At 41.2% G+C, this 26,609-nt stretch overlaps 1 protein-coding gene and 1 long non-coding RNA gene across 2 annotated transcripts in view; both read left to right on the forward strand.

The window, feature by feature from the left end:
- The first annotated feature begins 2,807 nt into the window (after positions 1 to 2,807).
- Positions 2,808 to 4,478, forward strand: LOC145444509 (uncharacterized). The gene is made up of 3 exons (XR_013916702.1): positions 2,808 to 3,222; positions 3,605 to 3,730; positions 4,239 to 4,478. It is a non-coding gene; the product is annotated as an uncharacterized LOC145444509 (long non-coding RNA).
- Positions 4,479 to 13,235: 8,757 nt separating this feature from the next.
- Positions 13,236 to 26,609, forward strand: part of LOC145444501 (uncharacterized) — a 28,320-nt gene continuing 14,946 nt past the window's right edge. Inside the window, exons 1-2 of the mRNA XM_080322494.1 lie at positions 13,236 to 13,762; positions 26,242 to 26,337. Coding sequence (XP_080178620.1) covers positions 13,490 to 13,762; positions 26,242 to 26,337 — 369 coding nt within the window. The 5' untranslated portion in view covers positions 13,236 to 13,489. The remainder of the gene's footprint in view (positions 13,763 to 26,241; positions 26,338 to 26,609) is intronic.

The raw sequence follows: 26,609 nt of genomic DNA on the forward strand, positions 1-26,609 counted from the left end.
GACATCCTGCCGAGACCAATAAATACCTGTGGTAAATGTGATACGGGGAATCAACGTTTGACAAGCTGCATGTATAGGATTAACCATGCACGCGTTAAAATGCACGGCCCTTGCGCCAAGTAGACATGATAAATCTACAATCGCTCAACACTCAACTGACTCTGTATGACAAAATTATTGCGCGTGGATATACAATCACTGTGTTAATTTTCACATCCGAAATCCATATGATCTTATCTCAACCGAATCCATGTGATATATTGTAATATATCGTGATGCTGTGTTGCAGAATCTTATGATGTGATTATCAGCTAATATTTCACAAACCTAATCGTTTACACTAATCAAGGTCATCAAACAGCAGTATCAAGGGTTGAAACCATGCCACTCGATCAGTGATCCGTTTTTTTTCCTGTGTCAAAATTGAGTTTCTGGATATGGTATCACCTTTGCGTCCTAACATGTCGACATGTTACAACCCAGCAGATTCAATTACTGAAACATTACTTACACCATACCTTACTCGACAAACTCAAACAGTGTATGTATATGATTAAAAATAGGTTGCATGAGCATAAATCACTGTAACCAGCAACCTAAATAAATCCTGGTTATATTTATGTTCCAACGACCTGTCTTTTTTATTCAACTGTAAAAGGAGTTTATATTCTGTCGGACAAATGACTCGGGTATCCTGTCGAGTCCAATTATTTACTATGGTAGTTATATCGCAAATGTAATACGAGGATGTACCGTTTCGCAAGGCGGATGTCGGATCAATCGCTTACCGTTACCATGATAAATACAATCGCTCAACTGACTCGCTGCATGACAAGTATATAGATTCACCAATCGCTCAACACCCAACGGACTGTTTATGACAATATTACACCACGATATACAATCACTGTGTTAATTTTCCACCCCGAAATCAAGGTGATTTTATCTCAAGCTCACCTAGACATGGTAATATGTTATATTCATTAATTTTAAGTGTTTCTCGGGTGTAGTGTGTCAAAGAATTCACAAAATGATTTGAAACTCAACTCAATCAGTGATCTGTTTTACCCGTGTCAAAATTGAGTATTGGAAAATGCTATCGACATTGCATCCGAAATATCGACATCTTACAAAACCTAACAAGGCCAATTACTGACAGATCGCCATGTGTTATATCCAGTTATACCTTCCCGTCTAACTTAACCGTTGTATGTATGATAAAATAAAAGTTGCGCGAGCATATAGCGTGTGGCCGGTTTTGCATGTCGCGGGTTGGATATTGCTTGAATTCTTTCGTACTATATAACGTCCCCAATGTAAAACATTCAGGGTCTACAGATTTATCACAAACACTTCCATCATCGCAAAGACGCAAAAGCGATTGATAAAATGTTCATTACATCCAACATTGTGACTTTGAGATTAACATGTTGTGTATTGAGTATACGAGATGCGAATGTCTGACCAATGATAGATTGAGATATATTTTGTCGCAAGTGAATCCATGTACACTAGGGCTGTTCAAAAATAACTTTTTTTCCTGAATCTTGCTGGTTACTTGATTAAATCGTTAGGTTGCCTTAAAAAACGACGCACACCAAATTTGAATTCATTCCGACAAATATTCGCGGTTTACGTAGAGTTTGAAAATTTTGGATTTGCCCATAAACGCAAAAAAAAAATTTTCTCAAATTTTTTTGCCAACCCCATGAAATTGTTGGGCTGTCTTCAAAAACTATGCAAAACAAATTTGACTCAATTCCAAGCCGTAGAAGCGGAGTTATTCCAGTTTTTCGGTGATAATTCTTGGATTATCCACCAATCAAGGATAATCCCAGAATTATCGAATAAAAACTGAAATAACTCCGCTTCTACGGTTTGGAATTGAGTCAAATTTGTTTGCATAGTTTTTGAAGACAGCCCAACAATTTCATGGGGTTGGCAGAAAAATTTGAAGAAAAAAAATTTTTGCGTTTTTGGGCAAATCCAAAATTTTCAAACTCTACGTAACCCGCGAATATTTGTCGGAATGAGTTCAAATTTGGTATGCGTCGTTTTTTAAGGCAACCTAACGATTTAATCAAGTAACCAGCAAAATTCAGGAAAAAAAGTTATTTTTGAACAGCCCTAATGTACACACAAAAAAATCTGGTAGATTTACTGGGAAATCTCTGTAAATTTTGCAACTAATTACTAGTCGCAGCCAATAGCTGTGAGTAGCTTGTAATTTTACATTTTGATGTGTAATATTACCTTAATTTAGCTGTAAAGTCAAGTTACCAGAATTTATTCGCAAAATTACAGGCAGTTAATCGTTCCTGCAGTATATCAGGCTATTGGCAAAATTGATTAGCTTGAAAATCGCTGCGGCCAATGTTATACGTGGAACTGAATGTTACTGCTGATATCATTTTTTGTGGTGATTTGACCTGATTCAACCACGTTCGCGAGACTGGGATCTATCATACGGAAATTGTTGGCCCTAGTACCAATTTCATTAAAGTACATACTGGGGTAAAAGAAACAACTGACAATCGTAGCTAATGTGGTACACCATAGCCACTATATTATATTATAAGGCTATGGCTATACGGCCGGTTTCGTTGGTTACCAGGGATAGGACTGATAAGTTAAAATATCAGTTTAGGATGTATAATATTGTTCGGGAAACTGGAAATATCAGCACCGCATGCTAAGTTGACCATTTGTTAATGGCGGACATCGCGATCTGTCATAGGTTACAGTAGGTTAGGGTTACGCGTCACTGCTTTTTCTGAGTTTCGTAGTAAACAACCAACGCACAGCTGTGACATCACAAGCAGCGTCTGGGTAAGTATATGTATAGTAAGTAGTGAACATCACGTGGAATATATATCAATTTATACGAGATTAGATGAAAAAGAAAGGGACTATATGTAATGATAATTGTTTCTGTATGAAAAAATACGACCTAAATCAAACATTATAACGTGGCCGGTAAATATTATTGGTGGCATGTCAGCGGATGAATACCACTCGATTTGAAATCGTTCGAGTGTCGTATCGTCGTCTGGCCATTATTGAGATTTGAGCAAAGGGTGGAGCGCCAATATGGAATCGGTCATCGGTGTCTCGCTAAACGTACCGGGATTCCAACCCGGGTGGAGCGAAGCTTGTTGTGCGTGAAGAAAGTGGATCCTTGAAGATTCCTAGGAATGCTGAATGGGATACGCATCGTAAAAGGTACAGTACTACATAGTATTTGTTACCGTGAATATCTACGACTGTGCACACCATCGGGATGACTTTGATTTCATTATTGAAATATTTCATTCGCCGCATTCTCTGTTCTATTTTGGGATATTAGTCGACTTACATAGTGACCTGTGACACCACATACTCCGCCACAGAGGAGTTGAAACTGTTGGTTTGTTCATGTAATTTTCGGGCCATAGCATAGAGATGTTTCCATCCACTGCTGGATTTGTTTGGCACACATGCCACCTCAAATGAGGAACCTTTTGCTTCAATACATTAGATCAGTGGTTCTCAACCTGCGGGGGGCGAGAAATTGACTAAGTCTGTCTGAATTCTGACTAAACATGTGTTTCACAACCATTTTCAGAAGACGATTGTTGAAGAAGAAACTTATTTCGTATTCAGCTCGCCAAATTCAAACTCCAGCAGTCGCATTCAACTTCATTTGAGCAGATTTTTGATATTCTTTGAAGATTTAGAGCAATTCCCATGTGTAAGTCATTCATTACTTCATAGATTTGGCAGTAGCCTAAAGCTCAGTGCACTGGGTAGCTGTTGGTAATAGCTGGCGAACTGCACTACTTAAGACAGACTTAGATGCAATATAGGTTGCTATGCGGCGGCTATGCCCTGGAATGCGGCCTTAGGCTACCTAAGTAATTGAAATGTGACCGTGATTAGCAAAAAGGTTGCCTATCTCTGTATTAGATGATGTGCTCTTTTTGACGTGACGATAAGTGCAGGGGGGCGTAAACTTTTTGGCCAGCGCCGAGGGTGGCGCATGTCCAGAAAGGTTGAGAACCGCTGCATTAGATAAAGTAAGTCATGAATCTCTGCTATATCATGTAAAAGGCGGAGCCGTCGTCACAAAATGTACCAGTAACGGTACTTCAAAAATTGTTATATTTTTGTTAGCCTATTTGTCTTAGTAGTTATTGTAATGTCATGTCTAGATTAGGAACTTTGCTTAATATAGCGACTTACGCATGAGTTCTTTTTAGTGGAACTGCAAGATACTAGTCACACAGAAGGAATGAAGACGAGAAAAAGAAACAATTGGAAGTTTATCCGGCGGTGAAATTAATTCACCTTTTCTTGGGACCACTTGTGCTATATTTGCATTCCTCCTACAGAAGAATTAGACCTCCAGCAGCAATACTTTTTCATCGTGAATCATGAATGAATATACAGTTGTCCCAATGTCGTTTTTAGAGCGTGAAGAAACTTGCTGTATTTTGGCATCCCGTTGCTTTGGGATAGGTATGGATGTACGTGAATTTAGAAGCTGGCATGTAATCTGATTTACAAAGGACAGCATGTAGGGTTGTAGGTACTAGGTAGGAGGTAAAATTACAGTCTCCTCGTAAATGTACAGGAGAGAATGTAGATTGAATATACCGGAGGTGACTGTAACATTACAGTCTGGCGTGTAAAGCTAGATTACCGGACGGGTGTAAGTTGAATTTACATTGAGTGACGGTTATGTTATATTACTGCCAAGTGGCTGGCCACCCTGCTTCCAGACATTTCGCGGTAAATCGAGGTGAATTTTTTTTTGTGTGTATAGCTGCAAAATTATACCGCGATAGCTTTTATGATGGCATCATACATCTGTCCGCCCATATGGTGTCTATATCTTATAATTAATATATATCCAGTTCAACAACAATTCTATTCAAATAGTTATAAATGTGATGACTCTTTTCGTTCCAGGCCTCAGTTGATACAAGGAGCAAATCACATTTTGACGATGTGTGTTTACTGTCAGTCTGCTGGATCGGCTCACTTTCAATAGGACAATTCATTCCCGCCAAATATGGCCTACTTGGAAAGACATAGAATACCCCTATAAGTGCATCCGCGTCTGCGGTGTCTCATAAAAGCCTAGAGGTGTGCCGTGCTATATGTCGGCCGTTACCCCTAATACAATACCCCCAAAACAAACAAACAAGCCCCTATAAGTGCTGCGGCCCGCAGCGTCGTCAAAACGGGAAAACTGGCCCGCGAGCACATTTGAGTTTGAGACCTCTGGTCTAGGGGTATGATTCTCGCTTTGGGTGCGAGAGGTCCCGGGTTCAAATGCCGGACGAGCCCGATGTTTTACTTTACCAAGTGAGGTATAATATACCTCTGAATCACAATTTTTGTATAGAAAGATCACTCAAAGAAGAAGTAGCGAAAAACTGCCTTAGTATTCCCAAAAAATTACAAGTACTTTGTTACTGACCACATCGGGTTGTGTTTGCGGTTAGGGTATGTGTACGTGTTGATTACGGGGTTAGGGCAGGGGTTCGGATAAGGTTTAGGGTCTTGCAATTACATGTCAAAGTGTCACATGTTTATCTGATGCTTTTAATTTTGCCACATGCTCACTGCTCATATGTCGTGCAACGAACCATTGGCTTGGCTACTCAATTTCGGAATATAAGATTAATTGCAGGATAAGAGCAACACGTCCCGTGGAGCATCTCCTCGCGGTCGCCATTTGTTCCATATTGAAATTAATATTTCGTCCAAGTCGGATAGCTCAAAATTTCTTATTCGATATCATGCAGAATAAACCCGCTGTTTATAGAAAACTACCTTATCAGTAAAATCTGGACCTGAATAGAAAATGTGATAATATTACCATGAACTGCGGAACAGATTATTCCTGTAATCTGTAAGAATACATTTGATAGCACATAAGGAATTTAAAAATTCCGTTAAGTTGAATCAAACCTTGCAGGAAAGATGACAATCATAACAATTCTGTTGCGAATCGGAAAGCGTTTTCGATGCGTGCGCGATCGGTCTCTCTTCGCCATTGTGCTCGATTGAGAGGACAGCGCCGATTCCGAATTGAGAAGCATCCGTTGACAAAATGAGATGCTTGTTTACATCATAATGAGCTAACTGCGTAGCTTAGATTACGTCGTATTTTGAGAATGCAAAAAGCTGCGTCACACTCCGTATTCCAGTCACTTCGCTCGCGAGTCTTATCATTGTTGCACGAAGGACATTGGGGTATCGCGAAAATGAAGCAGATGGCTCAACGTTATATCGCATGACATTTCATTAATCGAGACATTGAAAATCTCGTTAAGAGTTGCGACGCTTGCCGTAAGGTAATGGAAGCGCCTGATCGTCAGTATCGCGAATGGCCAAAAACTTCTGAAAGCTTTGAACGAATTCACTTGGACTTCGCAGGTCCAATAAACAATAAAATGTTTCTTGTCATCGTCAAACCGCATTCGAAATATCCTTTCGTTAAAGTGATGAATGTCGGATCTACCACAACCTTGTGTGCAGTCAACGCTTTGAGGGAAGTCTTCTCTATTGAAAGCTTGCCCGCAACAATTGTCACGGATGGCGGGCCGCAATTCACATCGAATGAATTCGATACGCAATCAGCCATATCGTATCACCGTCTTTTCACCCTGCCTCGAACGGGGAAGCAGAGCGTTTCGTCCAGACTTTGAAAGCTGGATTTAAAAAAAATTGCGACAGGGGAAAAGATATTAACTTCGCGCTCCAAACACTTCTCGCTACGTACCGATGTGCACCGCACCCGGGCATAGACTGGAAAACGCCTGCCGAGATTTTACATGGTCGACAGCCGCGCAGTTTGTAAAGTTTGTGCTCGCCCTTCGATAAATCGAAACCCGTTACGCCTAGACAATCAGTCACTCATTTCGAGATTGGTTCCTCGGTTTACGCTCGCAGTTACCGAAGCGGACCAAAGTGAGTTTCTGGCGTGGTGACGGAAATACTGGGGCGTGTTGTGTACATTATAAAAACAGATCATGGGTATTGGAGGAGGCACAAAAACCAACTCCAACCACGCTTGATTTTTACTGGTCATGATACAGCCACACAGGAAATTGCTCAGCCGCAACAGTCACAAGCTGAGCAACCATTGGTTAGTAATAGGGCACAACGTCCTGCTGCTAGTCCTGCTCGTACTTCTGGTAGACGTTATCCGCTTAGAATTAGAAAACAAACTGATTTCTATCGGCCAACGTAGATCACCTTGTACTCTCAACTTACAGGGGAGGACTGCTATGTTCGTGCATTTTACGTTGGTATCGTTTGTTTCTTATTCATCTAGGATTAGCAATTACCGCCAATCATTACATCCTCGTGTGTCGTGCTTCGTATTTATACCCTGTGTTCTGTTGTCTACTGGTCTTTCGTTTAACTGCACTCTCGATCTTCTCGCCTGTCTTAAAGTTATTCTGATGATAATACTGATTTCTTATTGCAACCTCGTCTTATTGAGTTATTGTTCAAACAAGATCAAGAACATAACAATATCAGCAATGTCATATAATGGCAATGACCACAAATCAGTGGTCAATTGATTTTCGGCACTTCTGATAAAAAGAATCGTTAAAGGTGCGAATGCAATGGCCGGGAATCGAACCCGGGCCTACAGTGTAGCAGGCGAGAATTCTACCACTGAACCACCACTGCAGGAACACTCGCATCATGCGGTGTGATGTTGAACATGACTGCGATGCAAATTCCTCGACGCAGGAGGTCCCGAATTCATTTCCTGACAATACATTTTCATTTTATTGTTTAACAAATCGCAAGCAAACGAACCTTTCCTTTCATCGCGTTGATTTACTTTGTAGAGATCTGTAATCAATATCGATACAACTCAAGCAACGCGATGATATCCTCTCGTGAACCGATCGATCCCGATTTGCAATTTCGTACGTATTGCAATAAAATGGATTTTGTTAGCATCACCAATTTGGCAATCTTCGCTTCCATACCAATATGCAGAATGATAACATTCACCGGCCGAAAAACATAGCCAGGTATCCGGCATGAACATATTCTACCAGTCACCACCAATTCCTAAGTCAATCCGGCACTCGATTGCTCTCAAACTTTATCAATAGTTATTCGAGTCGACGAATTATGCTCTTAATACAAAGACCGCGCTCACTTAGTCTCGATTTCAAGTCGGTTATTCTTATGATATTATATGGTAGGGAATATTATATAATTCACCGCGGGGATACTGTCCCTGTTCAATCTTTACCCTGGCACAATCTATGATGTCATATCAAACCATGAATGTGTTGAGAGGAAAATCAGACTCCGGTCTCCGGTCTCCCGCGTGACAGGCAGGGATACTCACCACTCAACTATACTAACGAGGAGACGCAAAAGGCAAACACAATAGCATAAATACTTCTCCGATTGCCATATTCGCAAATCACAATGTATTTAATATCTCGTAACTATATTAAAGGTAGCTTATATTGCGGTTGCAATTTTCGGAATTCGTACATAATCCAATGAGCAAGCAATATATACAAATATGAAAAGATATATTTATTGAATCTTCCAACCGAACAGAAAATCACAAAAGCGAATGGAAATAATAACAAAAGAAGGTTGACGATGTTGGAAATGGTGCCATCGAGTACTTGTCGGACGGGAGCAACGCCGTCACGTAGAGCATTTCCCCGAGGTGGTATTTGTTCAAATTTCAAATTGATCTTTTTCCCAACGTCGTGATCGTTCGGGAATCTCGAAACTCCTCCTGAAACAACCTTAGCCTATCTGCAGGGCTACAGGACGACAACACAAGTATGCTTTATCGCCGAAGTGCTCAAGTGCTTAGGCAGATTTGCGTGATCATTCATAATACTGATATGAGGTTTTTTTGCCTGCCAACAACTGTTGCCGTTGAACGTTCTTTCTCTATTCTTGGCAAGCTATTTACTAACGACAGACACTTTTTACCCGAGAATGTAGTGAAGTATCTTTCGTTGTACTCTATAACAAATTTCAAATATATCCACCATACTGCGTGATGTAAGCACTGGAATTCTTCCAGAATTTGTCCAGATTTCGTGAAAATAAAGTTTTGTCAGTTCATTTCTAAAGTAAACGAAGTTTTCAGGACCAAACTACTGCGTAAGGACGGATAGTTCGAACCAGAAATGATGATAAGTGGTACAGTTCTAACGCGCATATGTGCGAATACATCAAATCTATACATACAAGAGGGCAAAATGTTGTCAAAATTAGGTTATTTTGCGGTCACGATATGTAAAAAAAAATTGGTCAAAATTGAAAATCGACCTATATAAAACCAGCAAAATGTAGAGACAGGCACCGTTACTAGGTATTGAATGTCGAAAAATGAGACATGGTAATCTGAAAACGCAGCTAGTGTTTATTCCGTCGAATACACTCGCCAGTCGTTACTAGAACACAAGCATCCTTCATCGCCGAAGAGCTCAAGTGCTTTGGCAGATTTGCGTGAGCAATGAACAATGAGCATTCATATTACTGATATGAGGTTTGTTCCGATGATCCGAAGCACGTGACTCTCAAGGCGGCTCGTTGATCTAGGGCAGTGGTTCCCAACCTTTTTCGACTCATCGCCCCCTTTTCAAGCTCCACACCGATCATCGCCCCCCAAATATTGGGAACCGAAAAACAGCAGTTTGTCAGCCCCCCTCGAAAAAAACAACGTTGGTCTGTGGCCCCATAGGGTGATAAACCAAACCCAAGACCCCACTCAGCCAGTGGGCTTTTTGTCGCTACATATCAGCTATACCCTATTTCATGTGCTGTTTGTTGAGTCACCGTATTTCGCCTAAACGCGCGAAGCGCGATAAATTTATATAATTCATTTTTGAATCGGTCAATATAGTCGATGTGGAATGTTGGAAAAGGTAGGAACACTAAATAATAACTAATCATCTTCGGCGGAATCGTTGTTATATTGACTTCTTTACATGAAGCTATTTCTTGACTTCCTATATCTGCTATGTCAGGAGATATGGAAATCGTCAAAACGTACCAAAGTAAAAGACGCACATGATTTTATATTGGTATTTCTTTACTGGCAAATAATTTTTTCCTGGAGGGATGGCATTTGTCCTGTAGGGTTAAGGTCGCCAGGACAGGAACATTCGACGCCAGCCATTGAGGCGCCTATGGACAATTAAACAAATATGTATATTGTATATATATCGAAGTTTTCGGTCAGCACAAGGGCATTCCTTTCGGCCAAGGTCTTCTTGCTGCTGATCGTTCTGGCACACTTCTCGGAGTCGCATGTTACATGGCCTCTCAATTCATGTCTCTTGGTGCGCCGTGGCGCAGTAATGGCCGACGCCGAAGTCTCTCGTTTCCATAAATCATGCGTATTTTTGTTGGGTGACGGGGACCCCAACATTAAGATACATGAATATATTAAATCGCGCGCAACGCGAAAACTTTTTAAAAAGTCGCTTGAATTTAAAAAAAATTATTCTCTCATTCATGTTAATTCACGAAATAAATTTGGGCTTCCTTCGATTTCGGGCCCCCACTCCCAATTGGGGGGTTTGGGGTGCTGTAGTTACGTTCCCGACTCCAATATAGGCGTTTTTACGCGACATCGCCCTCTTCGTTGTTTTCGCCCCCCATCGCCCCCTTCGTTTGTTTTCGCCCCCCATCGCCCCCTTCGTTATTTTCGCGCCCCTAAACCGCCAAATCGCCCACGCTGGGAACCACTGTTCTAGGGGTATGATTCTCGCTTTGGGTGTGGGAGGTCCCGGGTTCAAATCCTGGTCGAGCCCGTTGTTTCACTTTACGAAGTGACGTATAATATTCTTCTGATTTACTTAAAGACGGATCACAGCTTATGCATGTAGAGATCACTCACCTCTCTTGCTAGTAGATAACGTTATATTGAAGTGTTCAGGCAAAAGAGCAACTAACATATTATAATCTACTATATATTTCTGAGTCAACAAATAACATTTGTCTACACATACGCAACGACATTTGATTTATATATTCCTCTACGCGAGGGTGAAGTCGTGAAAATTGGCCAAATACATGAATTTCGTCTCAATCTTAGCGAAAAGAGTGGGTGTACACACCCCAAAAGGTGGTACACGAAAACAGAACTTACGTAACCCTGCGGGTGTACGACCAGAAATCACCCCATTACTCGCGGTGTACATCGGATATTTCACCCTACCCATTAGAATTGAGAGGGGTTTATTTCAATATATACAGCCTACTTGAAATCCAGTATCTTTTACCAAATGGCACACTATGGCAAATAAACAGTCTTGATTGCATATACTCGATATCAATTGAACCATAATAACATAAAATAGAAACATATTTCGTGAAATAACAAAAATAGAGATCCCGGCGTTAAAAAAAAAATCAAAGAAAATATTGCTCGAAGAACATTGCCCATGTAATATTGGGAAATCACCTCCTCCGGGTTTCCGCAAAACACTCTTGTACGGCGAAGGTTGAGTCACTATCTTCAGCCATAACTTTTTTTACTCATTTTCAAATAATAAACAAAAACTTTCTTCTCCTGTCGCAATGCGGCTGTTGGATGGAAGCGAACCAAATTTGGCGTGCAAGCTTTAATTCGCTAATCTAACAATTTTATCAATTGGCCAGTGGAATTTGAGAATAAAATGTCATTTTTAACATCCCTACTGTACAGCAAGCTTGCCTTTTTTCGCACTATACAGATTTCCTGAAGCATTTCCGGGAAAAACGAGACATTAGATTAGAATTAAAATTAGGCCATAGAAAGATTTCATGAATTCGATTAGAATTAGAATTAGAGCATAGAAACATTTCACAAATTAGAATAGCTTCAATTAGTATAATTAGACAACTAGAATATCTAGTTGTCCCAGTCTGGCAACACCACCTGTATCAGGAATAACTTAATATATTTTTGAAGATTCTTTCTGTTAGTAGTGTCATATGACATTAGTAATTTTATATTAGTCGCGAAGATTCATATCGCAATTTTCAAAGTAGAAACTTCCGAAAAACTGCTTACCTTGACGATTCTTCCGACATTTTGTATTCTACTTCCACTTGACGTAGTTTGGACTTGTAATCGAGAATAAATTGACGGCGGTATTTGTACATCCACTTGAGTAGCAACCAGGGCTGTGGAGTCGGTAAATTTTACCACCAACTTCGCCTCCGACTCCACACATTTTCAAAATACTGACTCCGACTCCTGAGTCTTTAAAGGTACCGACTACGACCCCGATGCCGCAAACAAACAAACTCTTACCGCTGAATTGCTACATGTATCGCTGGCGCCTTGCCCTCTATTAATATTAAAAAATTTATCAACACTAACAATTTCGTTAACAGAGCTAAAAACATCCTATAAAATGACCTTAGTATATAGATAAGTACCCAACGGATAGTTGTGCAACGTGTGACTGCGTGATCGCGTACCAGATCAGACTAGAAATCGACGTGTTAAACGCCACAATCATTTTTATAGTAATTGAATTAGGGCGCTTCGATTGTTGGATCGAATGTCAATTTACGAAATTTTGAGGTTGTTGCAGTGCTCTGGCCATATGATAAATTATGTTTGGAAAGAATCGGACAAGCCAGCCTTTAAGTATAAAATTATTAACAAAGTCGCATTTCCTTCCGAGTTATATTTTAGAAATGCGACGCTATACTTTCCACTACGTTCTACATAACGGCAGGGACGACCACCCATCTGTATAGTAGACGATAATAGTTTTCAGCAGAGCTCCATCTATCATTTTCTAGTGCTATCGTGAGCAATGCTTAGTGATTAGAAAATCATAACAATAGATATATCGATATATGCCAAGGATCTCCAACTCGCTCGTTGTACACCGGCCGCATGTAGCCCATTTGGACGTCGACTGGGTGAAAAGGGGTTATCAAAACTATGTATTGGGTAACTTTGCCTTTCAATATTGGTATGATTTGCTCTGTGGTGGCTACCAGGTTGAAAAATTGGCCCTCTTGGAAAATCAGCAAATTTTCAATTTGTGACTCTTGAGTCTTGATATATGCAGTCATTCTATATGGTGAATATTATTCGGTGATATCATAATATACATTGGTGATATCACAATATACCTATGTCTGGAGTTCAGTAAGGTTGCGTTAAGTTGAGGCGGATCATCTTGTCAAGATCATGTTTGTTGCCAGGATTAAAATTTAGGGTGAGAGGACGAAGATTTGTGGGGGATAAATTTTTATGACCATAACTTGACGTTCTGGAACCATTGTGTCGTAGTTCAAAAGATGTAGTCTCTGTTCGTCGTTTGCTTCCTCTGGCTTACCCAGACCAGTACTTTTTTAGTAGATAGATGATACGTATGATTTGTCGTATTAATGACGCTGTTCGACTTTTCACACTTTGATTTGTGTGTCCCTTGGTCGACAGAGCATCCTAAATTGAATCACTGTTAACGCAACCCCGAATATGTTCCAAAAGAATCAATTCGTCGAAGCCGACACACCACCTCCATACAAGAATGAAGCTGCCAGAACGGCGACGACTGCAAAACCATTACCTGGAGCAATTTCATGTCATCCACAACCTTGTCACCAGCCTACACCCACTCGCGCCCGACAACAGTCCGGCATTCGGTCAACGTACACAGCATCCCCTTATGCTCACACAGTCATCGAATGCCAGCCTGTCTTTGTGCAGAGTCAGCCAGTGGCTCGTTTGAACGTTCAACATAATATCCCAGTGAGTATGATGGTTTGAACATCCATTGATTTGCTAAGATTGATTCCAGATTATTGACTTAGTCTGACGCGAGGCAAGCCTTATATATCGTCCATATGTCTTTTTACTTAGGCAACTAATGATTACAATACAGTGTATATCATATCAAAATGATGTCCAATGCTTCTAGACAACATGAATTTGGATACTGTTATGTAAATTTACAGTGTTTGTACATGATGCGCGGAGTCAGTCTAATCCCCACGAATACTCTTCTGCCGAAATGGTCGTGCATCTAGTTCAGGCGTCGACAACAAACGGTTGGCGAGTCGCATTCGACTCTTAGATGTATCATCTACGGCAGTGGTTCCCAACCGGTGGTACGCGAAGATCTTCCAGGTGGTACGCGAGTAGATTCTTTTTTTACGACCGAAGGGAGTTATTAGTTCAGGTGGCGTTGATTTTGAATTTTTTGAAGTTTTTTTACTAGTGGTGAAAAACAATTCCATGCGTCCCAACAGCCCTGACTGATGATGTCTAGTTTAATAGAATCTGTTGTTACTATGGCAATTTTTTTGACATGTCAAATAAGTCAAAAAATTGTCGAAATTGTTTGCAAAGTAAAAAATTTTTAGATCCCTGCATTTCGTTTGTATCGTAGATTTTGCACTGTTGGTGAACTTATGATTAAGTATTTTACAGTCTGTAGCCTACTTTCTGGCCCACCGTTGTAGACGGCCTATTGCTTGCTCATCGTGAATCATAAACGGTCAAACAAAACAAATAGGGTGACAATTGACATGTTATGGTAAGCGTCTCGCAATATCCTAACTGAAGCAAGACTGCTTGGGCATTGCATGGTTCTTATATAAAGAAGTTCATGATGAAAAATCGTGCTGTAGACAACATTGTCGAAATGAAGCAACACGGTGTGTCATAAGCAGTGTACGCACAACTTCAGTGTTGTCAGTCAACAACTATTAATGCTGTTAAACGTTCTTTCTCCATTCTTGGCAAGCTACTTAGTACGGACAGACACTTCCTACCCGAGAATGTAGGAAAGTATCTTTCGTTGTACTACAATTTTTTTAAGTAACTGTACCCATGGCCTACTAAAAACATATTGCATATTGCATTGCTCATTGTTTTAGTTGGCCATGCTCTACCATAATACGTGGTGTAACTACTGGAATTCTTCATATGGCCAAATATCGTTAAAATAAAGTTTTCTCATTTCAAATTTGTCCGTTTTAAGTAAAAAACGCTTTGTGAGGTCAGACTACTTCGTAAGAATAGACAGTCTCATCCAGAAATGAATATAGGTAATACAATTTTAACATTTTGTACAAAAACACCCAATTTGCATGTATTAGTGAGGTCAGAATTATGTTAATTTAGGTGAAAAAATGCCAAAATTTTGATTTCATGTCCATTTTTAGGTAAAAACTCGCTCTAGTTATTTCACCCCACATGTAGATCAAACACACGATTATGACATCATAAATGGTGGGGACATTTTCGACCGTCTACACGGCGCGCGTAACTTATGTAGCTGCTACGCGAGCACTGCATAGAAGCTCGAAGTGGTAGGCCTACGTGGATGGAAAATGGTTGGGAACAATGTTCCCTCTAAGCTGCGCACGTGCGCAAATGCGCAGGGCTGAAACGGTCTCTGCGCACAGAAAATCTAGGCTGCGCACAAAAAATCCGAAGTGATGATTTTTTTTCAGTCGTTGCGCACTGTTGTCCAAGGGACCGCGCAGGCGCGCAGAAAATTATAGGGAACATAGCCAGGGGAAAATAGTACTATCGCTGAAGTGGCCATCCAATAAGTCGCTGCTGAAGAGATTAGGCGTCCTAAACATAGAAGATATGCGGAAACTAGAAATCGCCAAGTTTATGTATCAGTTTCACTGCGGTCGTTGCCCCGAATATTTCAATGATTTCTTTACCTCTGAATCAAAAGCGCACAAGTAAAACACACGCGCGTCCACGTCGTCCAAATATCATATGATCGACCGAAAAGATCATCGCTCTATCAAATATGCCGGACCTGATGTGTGGAACAGTATCCCGCCGGCCATCCGGCAGTCGACGAGCATGTCCACATTCAAGTCGAAATACAAGCAATTACTACTAAATAGATACAGTCCATCCTCAAGATTACCGGACCACGACTGACCTATCGATCTCGCTTCCCATGACATGCCGCCCTATTTCTTGTCGCTTCCTTTTTCTATACTATCTTCTTCACTTTCATTCAGTGTGCATGCCTCCTCTTTACATCGCCTAGGCCAAGGTGGGTGTCTGATTCCATAGACAACTCCTAGTCGCTTCGACATCTTCCTTTCTTTTCATTGTATCGCATTTTTTGTGGTGTATTGAACTGATAAAATTGCTAATAAACCGATGATGACAATGATGAAGTCTGAAGCCGAGGTACAAGTGCTGCCCGCAAAGGTAGATATTGCGCTCCGTGAAGAAATGAGAATCTGCAATCACGTGCGCCTCACGAACAAGAGTTTCTTTTAGTATGGTCTCGTACGCGTGAGCGATACTGATTTCATTTCAATAGCGCAATCTTTTCTGGGAATGGCGAAATAACATGTTTTAACAAAGTTATAAATAACAATGGGCTAGCTCAAAGTTAATCGGCGAGAAACTAACGAATAGTTATTTCCGTGTGGCATGAACATTGCGTAAGATTTACTGTACAATTACATGCCGTGAATTTTCGAAGTCATCGCCTCCATCAGGCGAATCTGATCACGTGCATGTGAAAACGGAAGAAAAAATTGTAAAATTAATTGAGAATTTTTCTTTTTCGAGCAAGAAAGTTCTGCTCTGCAAAATATGTCTACAAGCAAAATATGGAAAAGAATAGCATACATTTGCTTAGGAAAGTCACCGCACTCGAACTGAAGCCAAATCACCCTCAAAATATGCACCAAAGCACACCTGCGATATCCATGATGTCGAGGTTTATCGCCATTGCGCGTGAATGCTTCTTAACCCTTTGCAAGACCACAGAGTTGCTCGTGTGTTATGGTGCATATCCCGAAAATATTGAAACGCGGTGGCTTTCTGAAAATAAATGCCCTCAACGGCTTAACTTCAAGTCGAGACCACATCATGTTTAGAGCGTAGTTTGCCTTCTTCACTCATAATGTGATTATCTGGTGTCATGCAATAAAACTAAATGTAAATGCTGTACTTTGCTTCTATCAATGAATCATGTGACTCGAATGGATACACGCACGTCTGGGTGACGCACAGGACCCTAACTGCCACACCCCAATTTCCCCAATTGGGGACCAGATCTCAAAGGGGAGCCAAAATTATTTCGTGAAGAAACATGAATCATGGAGTATTTTTTTTTAATTTATGCAACTTTTTCAAAGAAGAAATGACAATTTGAAACCGTGTACGTCTTAGTTTAGTACGTTTGGGTGACTTCAATATCTTCTGACACAGCAGATAGAAGGACACGAAATAGCATCATGTACCGAAGTCATTATACCAACGGGTACGCCCGAAGATGTTTGATTATTATTTAGGGGTCCTACTTTTTCGAACACACTTCACTCGATCAGCTCTACCCGCAAATCTGATTACATGAGCAGAGAGAGGATAAGTATTCATAGCAATATATATTCAATTCCCGATCATATTGACCGATTCAATCATGAATTATATAAATTTTTCCCGCTTCGCGAGTCTAGGCTATACAACCACTAAGGGACACTCAATGTCAATGATAAGTTGCGGCAAAAAATGTATGTGCCGAGGGGGGTCTGGGGGGCGAAGCCCCCCAGAAGTTTGTTTTATCACCATATGGGGGGTATGGTTGCGCACTGTTGTTCATAGGCCTGCGCAGTAAGTTGACGTGTTTGCGCAGACTCGTGAAAAATTAGAGGGAACATTGGTGGGGAACCACTGATCTACTGCTCTTTATAGGTTTAAAGAAAAATACATGTATAATACAGGAATATTTTTATTGGAATGATATTTCTTTTTATGGATTGTTCTTTTTTATGAGATTATTCGTTTATTTCATGCTGTGCGAAGGCAGACTAACATACACTTTATTGAAAATGAAATCTGAACGACATTGCATTTCCAAATTAAATGTGACGTAGGCCTACAGTGAGAAATCAGTCCATTTTTCGGGCGATATTTCCTTGACTCGCATGCGATCACATAGATTGTTCTCAATAAGAACATCGCAAACACAAACACGTGTCTTGTCGTGTTTCCGTTGCTACGCTGCACGCAGGTCAAATCAATTTGTTCTAGAATATATACCACAAGGGCTGGCAAACTGCGGCTCTTCAATGATTTCACATCCGTTTCGCAATTTTGCTAGAGTAGTCTAACCAGATCTAGCCAGATGCATTTTTATCACGTATTGAAAATTTGCGTATTGTTTTCGTGCTGTTTCTTTCCTCTTTGCTTCACCGCAAGATATTGTAAAGGTGAAACGTCCGGCTTCGTGATCGGTAGGTCGTGATTTCGATTCCCGACCGGTTCAGACCAACGACGTGATTAGTAGCACTGGTATCCATGACTTCCCCGTTTGACGCTCATGCATAATTGTCAAACGCAGTGATGGGGTAGCATGAAGGAGTGGTACGAGACTTAAAAGGCCGGGTCGCGTTATATCTGCCCCTTCATTGTCCAGCGCCATATGCACATCATGTACCACTCATGCTCATGTTATGGGTACACTCAGATCGTGTATATGTATATCATAAGTCGGTGTATATGCCGCAAAAAACATCGTGGAAAAAATAAATTATACGTCCATTCCCTGTGGTTTGCAACAGTTGTAAAAGTTGGGGAAAGTTGCGCTACAGGGGTAAAGCATTCTTTTTGGACTTGCGGCATCCTTTCAAAGTGAAAAATAGTTCGCGGGACACCAGCACATCGTGGTTTTGAAATAGCTCGGTGGCTTGTTACATAAGTGTCCGTTCTTTTCAGAAAGTGTAATTTCGCTGTACTTGGCGCCATAGTCTCATTTGACAATTATGCATGATATAAAAGGCAATCTAGTACAAGTTGCGATTCATCATCACACTAAGTGATACCCAGATGTAGATTACTGTTGCAATATATGCGTGCTCTCTCAAGCTTTCTTTTTAATGTAGCCTACCTCAACTTCCAAAATGTATGTTATTTACTGCAATGATCATCACTTTTTTAACCATCACTTCCTTTCTATCAAAATAAACTGCTCCATTTTAATATTTCTAAAAGTAAACTGTTTTAAGTATAAAGCGTCCCACATTAATATGCCCAATTGCCCATCGTTCCGTTGTGATTACAAGAAGCAGGGCGTATTCACACGAGAAAAGGGAGTCATTATGATTTACTAACGATTTACGACGTTACAGATAGTTCAGAATGCGCTTAGATATTATTTCATAAAATATGTTTGACAAACTTCGCACACTTCCGCTTTGTCGCTGTAACTATTCGTGGATGCCTAACGCATTTTCTCGCAGATCCTGTAGCACGCGTGAGGCTAACCAGGCGTCGACATTTCCACTAACAGTCAACCGCAGTTCAATTATAGTTCCAAGCATCCAACAAGCCGGGATAATAAGCACTGCGGCTGGGATATTAACTGATATAATTTCATCAACTTTACCTCTCAAGTCGGAAATTCGTCGCTTGCAACAGAACGTTACACTACAAGCTTATATTTTAACGGCAGAGTCGGTACGCTGCCTATCAATGAGAATTCGGATGAATATTTTTGGTATTCGAATTTGTAAACTTGAAATTTCTTTCGAAGGAGTTCATTTCTCCATTGTGATTAGGAAGACAACGAGGATTTGAATATTCAATTGGCACACAGGTACCGCCAATCCTGCTTCACTCTAAGACTAATCAAAGTAGCCTATTCTGCAAAATTTAGTTCACCCTTCAAAGCACGCGATATGTCGGTTAAAGCATTTTAGCGAGGGATATTGATTTCCTGCATGACACCAATTTTAATTCGTCAAATATACCACCTTCACATCGAGGCTGATTTAAAATTGATTGTTTGCTATAGACCAGCGGTTCTCAACCTTTTTCACTTCGCGGACCGGTAAAATTTCAAAAAAAATGTCTTGCGGACCGGTGAACTTTCGAAAATTAAAATGAAGCCAAAATGTAAATATGGAGCCGTTTTTTGCAATTATGGTGCTAGAGAGTGACTTTTAGAAGGTTTTGCTCGTAATAAATTATTATCTTTATGAGTCAGCTGAGTCGAGGTATAATTGCCTTGTCCAGATAAACCTGCTACCGCCGAGAGTCGTTTACAGACTTTCGCGGCGGAGGTCGTTGGTTTACCGACCACACCAACTCGAATAATATTCTTCTCTTTGAAAATATGGAGAGAAGACGGGTTTCGGAGTCGAACCAAGCACTTTGTCGTGCTACCTTGCTCATTGCTCACTATCACCAGACACAGGCTACTCTGGCAACTACGAATAAAATGCGCTGCACGTTGACACCTTACAGCAGCTATACCGGCCATCCGCAAATCCGGGCCCAAAAAGCATTTCGTCCGCCCACCCCAAAAAAACGTTGGTCTTGGGCCGTCACAAGGCGATGAGCCAAACTTCCGGGGGCTTCGCCTCCAGACTACACATTCGGGTGGCTGTTTTCACCTGTACTTGTGAGCACATTCCTTCTATACTCAGTGTCAGCAGAGAGTCTATGTCAGGGGTGGCCAACCTTATTGCCATTCACGGCCGCATGGCGACTGTTCATGTAGCCTACGGCCGCATTGCGACTGCTCATGTAGCCTACGGCCGCATTCCAGGGCGTAGTCATAATAAACTAGCTGGACGCCATATGCCCATGTTAAACTGTCTATGTGTATTTCCGGTACACTCAGTACTAATCTCTTTAATGACATAGGCTTATACTCTACGCACCGAAATGCCGAGTGGTCAGTGGTCATGCCATGGGATTGTCGACAGTTGCGCAAAGCGTGAAAAAGTTTCAGATTCGCTGCTAATGAATTTCGTCATTAATATTAGTAGTTTCTGATCAAACATTTATCCTTTCTCAACACATGTGATCTGATTCACCGGTAGAGTTGATGAAGGGGGTGTTTTCGAAAAATTAGGGCAAGTTATTATTATTATTATTATTAATACACTTTTACAGTGGCGCGTATCGCATGTTTTAGGCCTTGTGATCCACGACCGTACATTTCTTAAAGTCCAGTTTCTTTGCGTTGGCAATGAGGACGACTTTTCACTTCCACGCGCACTCCCACTCTTCATTCTTTTTCGGTTTCATGCGTCCACTTTCAGGTCTCTGCTGCGACTTTCGAGCTCGGCTTACTCTTCTTCTGGGCTTTTTCAAGACGCTGCGTTAACAGCGAACTCGGCGACGAGGAGCCCAGATAAACCTCCGACACATAGAAACATGGCAGAGCTGAGACTCGAACCAGCAAAGTTAGGGCAAGTTATAAATGATGATGCATCTTCGGCTGGGCCAATTGTTATTAGTCACTTTGTTACATGCTGTTATTTTTTACCTCCCATCAGGATTGTCAGTATAGGGAGAAGCACACGATTCCGAGCTGGTATTTCTATATGAAGCGCATCATTTTCCTCTGCTGTCTGCTTCTGTACTGTAGGGATCTGATTGCAAAGGACGCTACTATATTTAAAAAGAAAATGATGTCACGTTGAATCGCGCGGTTCAAGATTAATTAAAATCTTTCGAGAAACCGGGAGTTAATTTGTAAATTCAAATTGCATGTCGATGGCCGCCAACACATACTAACTGAATTACGTGCCCACGGCCGCAGGTTGGCCACTCCTGGTCTACGTATAGCTTAATCACGCCAATAGCGAACATTTTCGCTCATTCATAACTGAATCGGCTTTCCATCTGGCGAGTTTTCGGCACACATTTTTGAGTCCTGTGTTAGCTAAAACGTCATTATGTGTTATTACGCCGTGGCGCGGTAATGGCTGACTCCGAAATGCCTATTTTTTATAAATCATGGAGAAGGTCATCTATAAGCAAGACATTTAGTGACGCTAAATCGCGCAAAGTGAGAAAAGAAATTGAAAAATGTTGGAAAAAGTTTTTTTTAAATAGGCTATGATATATGTTCACTTGCAAAATAATTTTTGGCCCCTTTTAAGTTCGGCCCTTTCCAATAGGGCGGTTTGGGATGGTCCTGCACAAAACGAATGAATCGAAAACGAATGATCACGCAAACTGCGCTGTTTAGCGATGAGTCAGCTCGTATCTGTTTTGTACTTGTCGCTCGCATGTCGTTAAAAGACATGTCTTGAACTCCAAGTCAAATCGAACATTTTTCTAGCCCTAATCTTACCTCACGAAGTTCTGAATAAGTTTAGAAGTTAATGTTTTACTTACTTTACCAGTGGACAAGCCTTCAACATTTCATCTTGAAAGTAAGGTATAACATTGCAAAATGTCTGGCGGACCGGCGGGAATATCGTCGCGGACCGGCACCGGTCCGCGGACCGGCGGTTGAGAACCACTGCTATAGACTACTATTATTTTGTATATAATTACAAAATTTCGAAGAAATCGTTACGAGACGTTGAGTTTGTGATATCGTATGTATAGGCTGGCCTCAGTAACAGGAACCTGTGTGGTCGTGATCGTCGTTTAGGGATGGAAAGGGGCTATCGTAGGGTCCGGAGAAAATAAAACATGCGGCTCTCAGTTGGTTAATGTGATCAGAAATAAGTATATATGGCTCTTTGTATGTGCTGAAGGTTGCCGACCCTTGATCTAGTCATGATGAGAGGGTGTACCAACTGTGCTTTGGTGTTTCTTTCCAGTTATCAACACGTTATTACACTCACTATTCTCAAACCTCAACTTATAGTTAGTGTTCGTGCATTAATTTGCATCATACATTTGTGTCGTGACCTTTGAAGGAAAACCTAATGATTTACGAACGGTGGTCTTGGTTTTTCATAACTAACAGTTTTGTTTTGTGGGATTCATAATTATTTTCAACTACTATGGTAATTTACACCAGGCCGATATTCTTCATTTTTATTCCGCAACTGGCGACTTGTAGCACGGCCACTTCTAAGATTTTTGTAGCATATCGCTTACGCGGATGAGATGGAGAGGCGGAGCCTGGAAAAGCTCTAACTTAGATAGGAATTCAGTAGGCGACCTCAGTCTGACTCGAACCCGCAACCCAATGGTGTTGCAGGTGTGGATAACTAATGTTGTTGAATATGCTACGAAGCATATAAATGGTAAAATACAAGCTAATCTGTGTGGCGAGATAGCGTATAGTGGTATAATTCACAGCTGCAACACCACTAGGTTGCGGGTTCGATTCTGACCGGGGTCAACTCTCCAATTCATACCCAAGTGTTATAGGATTATCTAAGCTCCTCCTCGTCCTCTCATCCGGTACGTGCAGTCTTACAAAAAGCCTGGAACAAGGGAGGGCAACATACGGCCCGCGACGCGATTTTGTCCGGCCCGCGGGCGGTTTCCCGTCTTACATGACATTGTGGCCATATCGGCGCCAGTCTGCCAAGCTACCCCACTACTTGCTAACTACGTAACATTTTAGTGTCAGTGTATTATTATATACGTGTGTGCGCCGCGTACGATTGTGGAAATTACGCGTAAGTTAGTCGAAGCGAGAAGACTTACATTAGCCTATTGGCATTTACGATGTGGGCTACTCAACCCTAATTTTGTTTGCGGTCATCGTTGTGTTTGACGACTACAGTGTTAATTTAAATCTGACTGATATTTATCACTTTTGATTCCGCAACCGCCGACTTATAGCACGGCACACTTCTAGGCTTTTTTGAGACACCGCTTATGCGAATAAGATGGCGAGGAGGAGCCTAGATAAACCTCAAAGTCTTTGGTAGGAATGCTGGAGTCGACATCGGTCCGACTCGAACCCATAACCCATTGGTGTTGTTGCTGTCTGTGGAATATACCACTACGCTATCTCGCCACCTACTTAACCCTAATAAATTGATATCTCGGTAAATTTGAGGTACCGTAGTTTTCAAACGCCTCGAAATCTTAAATAAGGAATGCACCATAGTGTTCTATGGTGTAGACACCAGTGTTGGGATCAAGTCACTACCTTCGAGTCACGAGTCATTTCGAGTCATTGCACATTTTGATTCGAGTCAAGTCAAGTCAATCGATTTTCGAAGGTGACTCGAGTCAAGTCAAGTCACTCGATTTTCGAAGGTGACTCGAGTCAAGTCAAGTCACTCGATTTTTGGAGGTGACTCGAGTCAAGTCAAGTCAAGTCAAGTCAGTCACGAGTCAAGTCACAATTCAAGTCAAGTGCCTTTTCGAAGTATGAGGTATGATTAAGTCATAGCATTTTGCTAGCTGTCTGAAATACAGATTGACTGGTCTTTGATTTTGAACCGATGAACGAATATAGATGTAAATATACACACAAGAAGGCGCTGTATCGCTCACATATACGTAGAACAGCTAAACTGCATAGCCTCAGTTTATAGTTCCCAGACAAAATGGGGAGAGAAAAGAATTGATAACATGCAATACATTACCCATTTACTAATCGATATGATACAATTGGAGCCTGCGTCACTGGTTGAGGACTATAAACAATATTCGAATTCAATTTAAATAAAACAAGAGGTTTGGTGAAGGTAAGAACAGAGAATTACTTTACTATACTTGTTTGCAACAACGTAAGCTGTAAGCTTCGATCACTTCGTTTGCGGTTGTCACTTCGTTTTGTGGTTTGTGAAAGAATAAAGGAGGCTCAGTAAATCGAGCGATCATTGAATGATTGGCCGCTCTCACGAGTTTCGCGAACAATCCGATCATATGCAAGATACAGTGATTTTTTTCGACATCGATTACTTGATGATTTGAAATTGACTCGTGAAAATTGCTCCGAGTCACGAGTCAATCCACATTTCTGATACGCCGAGTCAAGTCAAGTCAAGTCATTTTAGCAAAGTGACTCGAGTCAAGTCAAGTCATACGAAAAAAGTGACTCGAGTCTGACTCGAGTCATCCCAACACTGGTAGACACAAGCAAATCCCACGGCTCATTGACATTGGTCTACGTCAGACTTTTCAATTGGTCAAAGACAATCTGACGGTAATTTTGGACCGGCTTGCCGAGCATTAAATTTGATAAAATGAGTATCCATCGAATGCTACCTTGGTACTGATTTCGAAAATATAAATATTATTCTGCTCGTGGTCCTGGACTCCTCAAAATCTGCCTCGAATGTGGAATTGTAACGGAGTTTGATATTATGACTCAATTATATGCCATCTGGTTTTGGCGTGCCAGGACAACGAGAAAAATAAAATTTATATTTTCGCAATCAGTACCACGGTATAGCTTTCGATTGATACCAATTAAATCAAATTTAATGCTCGGCAAGCCAGTCAAAAATTGCCGTCAAATTGCCTTCGACCAAATGGAAAGTGAGACGTAGAACAATTTTAAAGGGATTGTGTCCACACCAAAATGGACACTATGATTGCAGCGTGTGTTGATTGATCAGAGAGAAGCAGGCATGGTGACGCCTCTACGACAATGCCGTTCTCAAATGCACAATGCACATTGGCGAGAAGTGGAGTTGAAGTGACATTGCTGTCGTTGAAATACATTAATTAAATACGATTTATTCATTGTCCATGTCGATGAATGCGCGAATAATGTATCGATTCCGCAATCCTGCGCGCCAAGTACTTAATTTTCCTATATCAGGCCTGCCGACTGGAGAAGTTGCCCGCCCCTGGCCTAGAAGTTGGCTGTGCTGCATGTCTACAGATACGGAATTAAAATGAAGAATATCGGCCATCGGCCTGGTGTAGATGACCATAGCACTCGACAAACACCTTGAACACAACAAACTAACGAGCAAATCAGCGCAATGGTATAATTCGCGACCGCAACACCAAAGGGTTGTGGGTTCGAGTCCGACCGAGTTCGACTTAAGAATCCCTATACCTAAGTGTTGGAGGTATATGTTGGCTCCTCGCCTGCGTGAGCGTTGTTTTCCAAAAAGCCTGAGAGTGGGCCGTCCTCGAAGGCGGAAGTTACGGAATGAAAAATGAAGACTGGTGTAAATGACCATATAAGTAGTCGATAAACACCATGAATATCTCAAAAAAGCAGACATGCGACTAGCCTACGTTGGTCAGTTGAATACACCGGATGCGAATTCATGAATTTCGAGAACCTACTTTATAGTTCCATATGCCGTAATTGTAATCAAATACAACCAAATAGTTCATTTCCTTTTGTGCCACACATTTTCAAACATGTGATTATAGGTGCTAATTTTAAAATGGCAAGTAGGCGGATATCTTGTGTCAGTGTATATGTCGTATTGAAACTTCGAACATTAACTATACGGAATCAAACCCAGCACGAGCGTATCCGTTTGGTTCAAGTTTTTGAAGTATTCACGATTAAACTGATATAATAGTAATATGATGCATTAATTTGTTCGCAGGGTCCCCATGTTCCGGATAAGATGGCTTGCTCTATTATCAGCATGTTATGCGGCTGCTTCTGTCTGGGACTTCCCGCCGTTATCCTAGCCAGTCAGGTAATATTTGGATTCAAATACATACGGTGCTGACTTTCGAAAGGTAACCCAATCTCGCCACGTAACCAATAACCGTATTTATCAACATAACGAGACACATCCTGATTCTGGCAATGGTTGCAAACCGGTGAACGCATACCTCATGTTAGTGCAGGGGTCGCCAACTTGCGTGAGGTCACGGCCCACATGACTTCAATATCGCGATGAAATATAGGCAGCACAGGCTACAAAAAAAGAAACAATGTTTTATGAAAGTAACCCAGGGTGAGTAC

The sequence above is a fragment of the Botryllus schlosseri genome, chromosome 8 (genome assembly GCF_051294905.1).
Source record: "Botryllus schlosseri isolate E-star chromosome 8, Bs_hap1, whole genome shotgun sequence".
NCBI classification, from domain to species: domain Eukaryota; kingdom Metazoa; phylum Chordata; class Ascidiacea; order Stolidobranchia; family Styelidae; genus Botryllus; species Botryllus schlosseri.